This window comes from Danio rerio, chromosome 4 (genome assembly GCF_052040795.2).
Source record: "Danio rerio strain M-AB ecotype USA chromosome 4, GRCz13ab, whole genome shotgun sequence".
NCBI classification, from domain to species: domain Eukaryota; kingdom Metazoa; phylum Chordata; class Actinopteri; order Cypriniformes; family Danionidae; genus Danio; species Danio rerio.
The window spans coordinates 58,287,101-58,298,793 of record NC_141024.2 but is presented as its reverse complement, the minus strand read 5'-3'; the positions used below and the strand labels follow the sequence as shown (position 1 = coordinate 58,298,793).

Genomic DNA, 11,693 nt, shown 5'->3' with positions numbered 1-11,693 from the left:
ATAAGAATCTTTATTTGGTATGGACATGTTTTGTTGCTGTGAAAAAGTGACGAATCTGCCAATCTGCAAACGTGAATAGCTTACATCTGGAAAGGGACACCAGTTAACACGGTCACCAGTTAAACCGTAACACCGGTCAGGTGTCGTGTCGTTGCTCCGTTTCCATGACAACGCTCTCTGCTGCAGTGCTTGAATGGAGCTCGGTATTGGACACTTTAAAGTCACGCAGCATTTACATAAACAAATGTTTATAATGTTTATATAATTATATGTTTACATAAACAATTCATAAACATATTTAATAATGACATTTAATATTAAATCTTGATTTTTAAACTTAATTTTGTTTTGTTTTAATAATAACCTGTTATATTTAAAACCTCTTGTAGTTTTATTTACAAAACTTTGCTTTTATTAATAACTATATTTTTATTTAGTGCCTCATTCGTTTAAAATGTAAAAAGTGTTAAACAAAAGTACTTATATCACGTACAGAACAGCCAACAACATTAAAAACATCACCGGGTGGGCCATCGGTTAGCCACTGGTGTCCAGACGGCGGTCCACCCACGGTAATCCGCTGGTGGCGTGCCACCCAAAAAACGCCGGTGGGCCGACATAACTTTTAGAATGGGCGGCTTGCCGCTGGTAAGCCGATGGCGGTCCGCCCATATCAAGTCGCTGAATTTGTGCCGACCAAAAAACGCCGACGGTCCGCCAACTCATTGTTTGCTGGGTATGTATTGTAAGGAAACACCAAAATGGAATGTTTGCATATTGTATCGAACCAGAATCCGTAAAACATGTTATACTGTCTTGTAGAAAATATTCAGCTGAACGAGAACAATTACAGAAAGTACTTAAGAACATGACATTAAAGCACATATTGAGTCTGTCTGGAACAAGTTCAACAGTTAAGGCAGTTATAAAGTTTCTGAAAATAACACAGCTAGCAAATAGGATTTAGGTTAGGTCCTTATTTTTTATTTTTTAATAAATATACACTATATAAATATATTTATACATCCCTAATGATCATATCTCAGTCCAGAAGGTGGCAGTAATGCACTAAGTTTGCAAGCTGCCAATAAAATACCACAGAAGAAGAGGTGGCAAAAAGCAAAACAAAAAAGACCTTTATTTTGGCGTGGCGTGTGACGTCATCAGGCAGCGCCGCTACTGCGCCATGATTTAACTGGAGAGAGGTTTGTTCTAAAACTTTTACAGATATAAACCGATTTAAAGTTAAAGTTCTAAAGTTTTAGGGTTTTATACGATGCTAAATTATGTTCCTGCTGTTGGAAATATTATTTTAACCCTTTATACAACGTAGTATTATTTTATTCTCAGCGAGGGCTATTGTTTGAACAATGTAACAAAAGTGTGTAATATGTGTTTTGATGAAACGTTTTGCAGGATTTAATTTTGTTATTTACTGTCATTAAAAAAAACTGTTGGAGCAAGTATTGAAGAGAAGTTATTTTGTTTCTGTTGATTGTTTTATTTATTTTAAAAAGGACATTTTTATTGTTTTGTTCATTTTTAACAGGATTAAGTGTCCAAACACAGAGAAAAACTCCTGCTGAAGTGACTGATCTCCACACTGTTATAAAGATGGCGTTTATTAAAGTGAAGATGTGAAGATTGAAGAAACATCCACAGTCAAACAGGGAGATCTGCAGGAACAAACAGGTTGGTTTTCATACTGATACATTTTTTTAATAATAAGAATACTAAATTAAGTCCTAAGTGTGCTGCCTAGTTCTCCTAAACGCACATTCACTCATTGAAAGACAGAAATAAGTTTCTTCCATCACTTGTTCTTACATCTTTTGTCATTCTTTTATATATTATTAGTCTCCCATTGTCTCTACCTCCTTAAGGCTATTGCTTTTCTTGTTCCCCTACTGTGTGTTAAGCATCCATGATCACTGGCACTTTATCAAATTAATTAAAATAATAAATAAATAAAAGGTTTAACTGAGCTGACGATATTTGACCAACAGTATTCTCATAGAAGACTCAAAATTTTAGGCCTTAAAAAGTCTTAAATTAACTGAAATGTTGTGCTGTAGATCTTAACTCTTTTTAAACAAGTCTTCATTTTCCTTTGTTCATGATTTGCTACTCAATCTGGTCAAAACCCATACAATCACCAACAATCCATCTCAATGAAACTTTAAACTTTTTATTAAAAAGGTCATTTTAACCTTATTTATCATAATGGTTTAATTATTTTCTTTACAATAACGTTTGTTTAAACGTGCTCCATGTATTTACTGCTGAGGACATTGACATGGACAGATTGTTGTGCATATATTTAGTTTATTATATTTTTTAAAACGTTGAAAATATTTGTTAATTTTTTTATTATCATAAAGAAAGTTTATGTTGGAATACAAGTTAAGCTGGCTTGTTTTTACACAATATTAGTTTTTATTTATTAAAGAAATGTCTAAAATTAAAAATATATATATTATTAATTTATTATTGTATTATTAAATGTATTCACTTGTAATATTTGTTTGATGGGGCAAATAAAAACCTTTTCAATCTGGGCCATTTGAAAAGTTCTTTAGCCTTTAGCCCTTTATGAGTCCAAAATTTCATTCATAATGGTCTTAAAAATGTCTTAAGAAGTCTTACATTTAACTTGGTAAAACTCACAGAGAGCCTGGTTTACAGTATGTCAAAAAATGTGGATGCCCCTAATATTAAACATGCTGAATGAAATGGACACTAAAATAATAAATTATTATAAACATTGTACAGTCTCAAAAATAGGCAATGTTGTTCATGTACCAGCAGGTGGCGCCATTGGAATCTTTTTGCTTGAGAATTTTTTAAAGGGCCATGAAACCCCCTCGTTTCAGCAGGGTGTTTTCACACCTCTACTTTGGAAAAAGTCCGAAAAGTGGGCGTGTCCAGCTCTGTTTAGGGGGGAGTGTCGGAGGAAGAAAAGTGGGATGGTGTGGGAGTGTCTATTTGGGCACGCGCGAGTTTCAGAGTCAAAATACACACACACACACACACACACACACACACACAGAAGAAAGTGATGGTGTTTAACCTACATGGACATCTGTAGTCGAATTATTTGCCAAATTATTAAATGTTGGACTTTAACTGCAGTTTGGCTCTTTCATTCAGGGAATTCATTCATGCCCCTCGCGACACACGAGATATTTGATTCGAGGAGCTGCTCTAAGCGTGTATTTTTCATGCAATGTTTTATACCGCACGGCGAATGAGAGAAAAAAACCCTCTGCATTTCCCAGAAACTTAGATGCACACGACAGGTAGCGTCGGAAAGCCGCGCGTGTTATTCCGGTCACTAAATGCGGTAAAAACCCTACACGAGGTTAAAGTTTGGTTGTGGTGCTAACGTGTTTACACTCTGTGCAATAGTTTGTTAGATACGAACAAACTGAATAAACAAAGAGCACTGGTCGCTCACTTACCAAATCTGTAGAGACAGGACAATCACCAGCAACTAGAGCCGCGTCTTTATGAAGAGAAGACAACAAACGAATCCAGATCTCAGCGTTTGCAGATGAGAACAGCTCTCAGGTAAACAATAATCCTCCTTGGACACGTAAGTTATTGTTGTCGCGCGTCGCGTACACTGTTAATCCACACGTGAGTCTGAGCTCTCACAGAGAGAAAATGAAAACGAAACTTAACTGCAGCAAACTATAAAAGCAACACTTCACGCTTGTTTTGCCAACACAACGTGGCGTCTCTGTCCTGAAAACACGGTGATAGTAATGAATATTAATGAAGTTGCACAATAGAGCGCGCTGATTGGTTTGACCCAAGCCTTACTCATGCATTAATGCATCACACTGTAAGACGTAATAAGACTCACTCTGGCACAGACGCCCAGTCTGCACGCTGGAATACACGCTATTATGTCATGACCGTGACGCAGCTTCAAAAATTCGTTACAAACTAGAAGTACGAATTTGCTTGAAATAGCGCAAAAACAACCAATTTACCCTTTTTAGTGAAATATAGGTGTCCTAATAGTGTTTTTAGCAGTGTGGGACACATATACGACTGTCAACAGCTCAAAAAATGTGTTTTGGTGTTTCGTGACCCTTTAAGGAATACATTTTTAGATCCTAAAAACAGTGTTATGCTGCTTAGGCATGGAACGATAACTGCTTTCAAAGTTTACCGCAGTTTGGAAAAGTCAAGGTTTTAAAACCGCCAACATTTTCTGCTGTACCGTTCCTACAGTACATGTAAGGTTTTTTTTATGTTTTGTTTTAAGTTTTTTAGGACAACAGTAACTCCAGCAGAAAAGATCTCCAAAGATGCCATTTTAAATCATAAAGAAATCTGTGATTCATATGAATGATTTAACCTGACATGTTTACTGCTCCAAAATATTTTATATGTTTCTCAGAAGAAAATTCATTTTAGGTTATCATACCGTCAGAATCTTATACTGGCCCATGCCTAATGCTGCTTGATGTTGCAAAGTCATATTTTCTCATTTTATTATTTTTCTTTGTATAGACATGAACACACTTATTTGTAGAGCAAGTAGCCGTTTATTATTCTTGGTCATTTCTCCAAAAGACAACTGAAGTTCTAAAATAATAGCATATGAGATCAGGTCACTACTATAACATGATTGACAATTTTTGTATGTCGCTGTTTGTCATTGTACTCTGTTTATCCTGAGAGCTGATGCTGATTTTTTTAGGGCTTTTCACACTTCAAATTGTTAACCCTGGGTCATTCTAACCCTGGATAAATTCTGGGTTATTTGTAGTCACCTTCCACACTGCTCATGCTATACCTGGGGTTAAAAAATAATCCTGGGTGTTCATTAACAGACAGTTTACATTTGTAAACCCTGGGTTATCATTATTATTTGTATATTTACGTTGTCACAAATTGTTAACACGTGGTCATTCTATTCCTGGATTAACAGAATCCTGGGTTATCTGTAATCACGTTCCACAATGATCATCAGGCTTATTTTGGAAAGTCAGTTTATTATTGGCGGATTCAGTTTCATTAATCAAATTTACGATAGTTCAAACTCAGTTACTCTGGCAACTTATGCTGGGAATCTAGCCTAGTTTAGGGCAGGTTAACTCTCAGGAGTGAGTGTCTTTTGTTACTTGTTCTCATTTATTTTGTAATTACTAGTCCTCACAGTATTCTCATAGAAGATATCTGCAATTACAGTGATAAGAGTTGACTTGGTACTTTCTATTTGCATATGTCACGTTGATCACAATTCCAACTTCTTTATGGGCTTAAACTTGTTTCTAGAAGATGTTACTAGTTCTCACAGATAATATCTGCGCTAGAATTACATCATTATTATCATAACTAATTACCAGGGCTATTGTGTTTAAACAGAGTTTTTGCGAGTCAAAAAATGTCTTAAATTACAAAATTTAAATTTCTGGCCTTAAAATGTCTTAAATTTACTGAAATATTGTGTTGTAGGTCTTAAATGTTTTTTTTTTTTAATCAAGTCTTTATTTTCCTTTTTTCATGTTTTGCTACCCAATCTGGCCAAAGTGCATACAATCACCAACAACCTATCTCAACAAACAATTTTTTATTCAAAAGGTTGTTTTAACTCTATTTATTATAACAGTTTAATTATTTTCCTTACAATAAAATTTGTTTAAACGAGCTCCATGTATTTACTGCTGAGGACATCAACCTGGACAGATTGTTGTACATAGATTTAGTTTATTATAGTTTTTAGAACTTTTAAAACATTTGTTCATTTGTTTATAATTATTATAAAGAAAGTTAATGTTGGAAAAAGTGTATGGATACAAGTAAAGCTTGCTTGTTTTTACAGAATATATAAAATCTTTTGTTACAAAATATCTCAAATATAATTTTTATAATTTATTTAATATTATATTAATACATGTTTTAAATGATAATATTTTTTGAAATGGCAAATAAAAATATTTCCCATCTGGGTCATTTGAAAGATTGTTTAGCCTTTTATGAATCTAAAATTTCATTCATAATGGTCTTAAAAATGTCTTTAAAGGTCTTAAATTTAATTTAGTAAAACCTGCAGAAACCCTGGTTTAAAGCATGTCCAAAAAGTGGATGCCCCCAATTTTAAATATGCTGAATAAAATGGACAAAAAAAATTAATTATAATAAAACATTGTACAGTATTTTAAACCATATGATGTTTCTGTAGGACAACATGAGGCAAAACAAACAAATTATAGTGGAACAATATTGTTTAGCATTGCACTGACTACAACTGGCCAACAAACAAGTCTAATAATCCTGGTTTATCTGTAAAATCCACACTGCTCATGCTTTACCTGTGGTTAAAATATAATCCTGGGTGTTTATTAACAGATGTTTCACATTGGCAAAACCCGGGTTAACAAAATCATTTGTATATTTACGTTGCCACTGTCCCTGATTGGACAAACAGCAGTTGACCTTTTTAGATGGCATTTCTGCATCTTGTCGGGGATTTCAAATGTCAACATGTAGGTCTTCAGATAAGCCTCAGGACATGCACAAAGGCAAGAAAACAATGTACAGTATAATAGAATTTACTATAGAATGGTTAAAAACGTAATATTTATATAAAATACAATTACAACTTGTTACATTCACCTCGGTTAAATTCCAGTACATCATTTTTTAATTGTAGCTTTAGAACGTTATAACATCACTAAAAGCAGCATCAAAGTAGTCTTCTTTCAGTCACTCCACCTCTTCACAGAGATTGTCAGCCTGATTTGGTGTATTAATCAACTACCAAGAGTTCTGGAACTGAACAATAATGATGTTCCTGATGCTGGACATCCACTGGCACAGGATCCTCATCAATTTAAAAGTAAATCTCCCTTTTTTGCCATGCTCTGATGCGTTTAGGTTTCGCCGCTATTAGATTTCGCTGTAGAACACGCTATGCTGAAGTAAAGAGTCTGACTGATTTTCTACCGGAAACATGGCAGCAGAGTTTGTGCACAGTCTATTTACTATAACCTCTAGGTTAAGCAGCTTGGACAAAATTTACATTGTAAAAGCACTAGATAAATAAAGATGAATTGAATTGGATCTGATTAAATGTGGACAAAACGCAATATAATCTGATTTATTTTGCATTTAATGTGCATCAATATTACAGTGTGTATAGCCAATTTTTCCAGTGTCTTTTCACTTTTCAGCTTTTGATGAAAGTTATTAAGACTCAATGAAAACTAATGTTATGTTATTCATTTTAGACCTAATTGAAGAGAATGAGGGGAGTAAAGAGGAGGAACATCATGTCAAAATTGAAGAAAAAAATAATTTACAGACTGATGGTTTTTTGAAAAGGAGAGACAAGAATCATTTCACCTGCACTCAGTGTGGAACGAGTTTTGGAAGAAAAAGGGATCTTAAGATTCACAGGAGGATCCACACTGGAAAGAAACCATTCACATGCACTCAGTGTGGGAACAGTTTTAACAGCTCATCACACCTTAATCAACACATGAGGATCCACACTAGAGAGAAACCATTCACATGCACTCAGTGTGAGAAGAGTTTCAGCCAATCATCAAACCTTAATCTACACATGAGGATCCACACTAGAGAGAAACCATTCACTTGCACTCAGTGTGGGAAGAATTTCAACCAATCATCAAATCTTAATCGACACATGAGGATCCACACTGGAGAGAAACCATTCACATGCACTCAATGTGGGACGAGTTTCATCCGCTCATCATCCCTTAATCTACACATTATGAGCCACAATGGAGAGAAACCATTCACATGCACTCAGTGTGGGAAGAGTTTTAATCGTTCATCACACCTTAATCGACACATGATGATCCACACTGGAGAGAAACCATTCACATGCACTCAGTGTGGAATGAGCTTCAGCCAATCATCAAACCTTAATCTACACATGAGGATCCACACTGGAGAGAAACCATTCGCATGCCCTCAGTGTGGAATGAGTTTCAGCCAATCATCAAACCTTAATCTACACATGAGGGTCCACACTGGAGAAAAACCATTCACATGCCCTCAGTGTGGGAAGAGTTTTAACAGCTCATCACACCTTAATCGACACATGAGAATCCACACTGGAGAGAAACCATTCACTTGCAAATAAGCCGCAGTCACACTGGACTTTTCTCCCCATAAACTTCTATTCATAGCACGCGAATGCGTCAGACTGGAAACGCAAGTTTGTGCGTCACGTTTCGCAGTTCACTGCCTTGTAAAGTTCAAGCTTGGTAAACTCTGACCTGTGAAATTGCATCACTTGACTTTATAAGACCAATCGAAGATCAAAACATGACCTCTCTGGACAGTTAGTAAAATATAGACGAATCGCTCACTTAATGTCTAATCATCTTGTTTAATCCCGCCCCTTTTCGCAGCGACATTCAACAATATTTTGCATGCTCAAACTCTAGTGAGACTGGAGCTTCGGTGTGGAATGGGTTTCAGCAGCTCCTCAGACCTTTATTAAACACATGAAGACCCACACTTGAGAGAAACCATTTACATGGACTCTGTGTGAAGTTTTAATTGATCAGCAAACCTTAATGAACACATGAAGATCCACACTGGTGTTAAAGAGTATTTGTGCTTTGAGTGTGAGAAGACTTTTATTACAGCTCCAAAGTTGAAAATGCACCAGACGATTCACACTGGAGAGACCATACAAGTGTTCACACTGTGACAAGAGGTTTAATCAGATAACACATATGTTAACAGAAATCTCAGCTCCTTCACCACAACAGACAATCACAGCAACTGCATTACTGCTGCCGCTGCATTAATCCAACTTTAAATCTCACATTCCATTCCTCATTAAAAAAAAAAAAAAAACCTCAGATACTTGAACTCAGTTTGGGGTAAGGACTCTCCGTCAAACTGGAGATGGCCACCTTTTTCCAGTCAAGCACCATGGTTTCTGACTTAGAGGTGCTGTTCTTTCCCTGCCATGTCACACTCAGCAGCAAACCGTCCCACTGCAGGCTGCAGGTCCATGTCCTATGAAGCCAAAAGGACAATGTTATCCGTAAATGGCAGAGACACTCCTAGCCTGCACCTAAAATTCTATCTTTAAAAAAATTATTGAGATCAGCCTCAACAATAACACAATTACAAAACAAAATGAATAAATAGATGAATAGATATTGTAATGGTGGAATGGAGAGTAGGATGGCTTGACCCATAAACCAAGATGGAGCTCTCTCAGGAGGGATGAACCAGTGCACGAGTCTCAGACTAAAGGCGTAATAATGAAATAAATGCTAAGCAAGCCCCAACCCTGGCTGTTGCGATGTACTCCTATGCAACCTAGAGTGCTTATTGTTCCAGAGAAATTAACAGACTAAATTATCAAACTGTTTTAAAAATTGTAAAGAAATGTTTACATGGATATAGTGAAGTAGAAAAGTAACTTAAGGAAAGCAATTTACGTTGAGTTTGCTAGTTTGTTTTTTGAGTACCTCAGAGCAGTGGTTCCCCTTCGTTTGGGGAACTTCAGTGCAATTAAGTGGATTTGATCTTTGTGAAAATCCACGAAAGGGGGGGGGGGGGGGGGGGGATTTGGTTCAGAAGCCCCTTGTCTGAAAGAGTATTGAACAGACCAATGAATGCAATGAATTAGCAGCGTAAGCTTGCGCAGGTGTGCTTATATGCTGGGATAATAAGCAATGAAGCACACCTGGAGCGAGCAAACGCCATCCTTTTTGCTTCAGAGACTTTCTCATCGAGTCGATAAGGGTTCCTCCTGCTGTGATCCAGCGATTCCGAGCGAACGAGAGCATTCTCCCTGTCCAGAGTGTGTACACGCAGCGGCAGACTGTCGAGCTGGGTTTTCTCCCATGCCTGGCGTTCTTTGGGTCTGGTCCTCCAGAGCGGTGCGTATAAAGTTGCAAACTTCACAGAAAGAGCAACACAGTCCTTTTCAGGACGGCACTCCGACTGTGCATTTCTGGATGCGGTGGTTTCCTGTCCTCGGATGATGGGCACGGGCACTGCGTTGCATGCCTGGGGGGTCCAGCATGTTAATGCGCTGCTCGCGGGCAGTTCATGTCATCATTGCGATGCCATGACTGTTGCGCAGTAAAGATCATGGCTAGCCTTTGCAAAAGGGCAAACCACCCCAGTTGTTCCCTGCTCTGCAGCGGGCACTCAGGCAGATCTGAGGGTTTCAGCGAGAGATAATACGTCGCCCACGGGCCCGTGGACCTCCCGCTCCTCTAAGCGTTCCATCCAAGCTTCGGCGGGGGAAGCGATCCGTCTAACAGATGGTAGACCTCACGCTCAATGACATCGAAGACCAGACGTCCACCGCGGCATCGGAGGGTGGGCTTTCATTGACCGATGATGTTCCAGACCCGCTCGCCCCCTCCGGGCAGGTGAGCGCTGTCAAACGGATCCTGAAACGAACATGTTAGCCGTGCTTTCCCGGGCTGCTTCGGCCGTAAGTTGGAGCTGGTTTATCCCCCAGCTCCGCGGCCGGACCGACTAGAGGGGTGTCCCCTTCTTCCCGGAGGTGCACAGTAGGCTCACCCGGTCTTGAAGGGCACTTTTTTCTGCTCGTGCTGCGTGTCCCTTCACACTCACCACACTTAATGGTGGAACGGCCAGGGGGTATGTGGCGATTCCTCAGGTTGAGTGCGCGGTGGCGGTTAATCCTCACCAGGTGAAGGCGGCTCCTCTTCTTGGCGGGGTCCGCCTCGTCTTCCATCCAAAGCCTGTAAGTTATCTGTCTCCCTCGGAGCTAGAGCTTACAAGGCTGCGGGCCAGGCTGCTTCGGCCTTGCATGCAATAGCCACCTACCAGCGCTACCAAGTGCAGGCGCTGGCCGAGCTGCACGAGGGTGGGTCCATCCCAGGCTTACGAGCTTCGCACCGCTGCCGACTTAGCTCTTCGGACTACTGAGTCCGCTGCGTGTGCGTTGGGGAGGATGATGTCCACATTAGTGATCCAGGAGCGCCACCCCTGGCTGATATGCGCAAAGTCGACAAAGTCCGCTTTCTTGACTTCCCCATATTCCAAGCCATGTTCGGCAACACAGTTTAGGAATTCACCCAGGAATTCGAGGCGGTGAGAGAGCAGTTGATGGGTGATGTCTTATCTGCGGTCCGTAGCCCGCTCCGCCCGCCGTGCCATTCATGCATGCTCCTCGCCGAAGGCGCCCGCCTACGAGAGCTGCACCGCCCCCGCGGGTGGGGGACGGTCCCCTTTTTCCCACCCCTCGAGCCTCCCCTCCGGAGCTCAGGTGCGGAGTGAGAGCAAATCCCTCACCTCCAGCTTTTCCGTGGGACCCGCGCGCTTCCCGGATCAGCACACCCACTCCGCGCTGCCCCACTGCTGGTACGTCAGCGATTGTAGCGATGAGTCCATTAGCGGGAGCTCTGCCTGCCTGGTTAGGGCGGGCCAGCTCTTCGCGGTGGCTCATATGCACAATCAGACTCGGCTATGCGATTCAGTTCGCGAAACGGCCCCCCAAGTCATGGGTGTGTATTCACCAGGGTCAGCCCCCTGTCCGCCCCTGTCTTGTGAGAGGAGATTGCTGTCCTCCTGGCGAAGGATGCAATCGAGCCGCTCCCTCCAGCCGAGATGGAGGGCGGGTTTTACAGCCCACACTTCATCGTGCCCAAAAAGAGCGGTGGGTCACAGCCAATCCTAGTTCTGCGCATTTTGAACCGTTG

General features: G+C 40.1%; 1 protein-coding gene across 1 annotated transcript in view; it reads left to right on the top strand.

Moving 5' to 3' along the window:
* Window positions 1-9,170, top strand: part of LOC148682209 (uncharacterized) — a 150,973-nt gene extending 141,803 nt beyond the window's left edge. Inside the window, exon 4 of the mRNA XM_088650697.1 lies at window positions 7,248-9,170. Within this exon, the coding sequence (XP_088506823.1) occupies window positions 7,248-8,128 (881 nt within the window). The 3' untranslated portion in view covers window positions 8,129-9,170. The remainder of the gene's footprint in view (window positions 1-7,247) is intronic.
* Window positions 9,171-11,693: the final 2,523 nt, after the last annotated feature.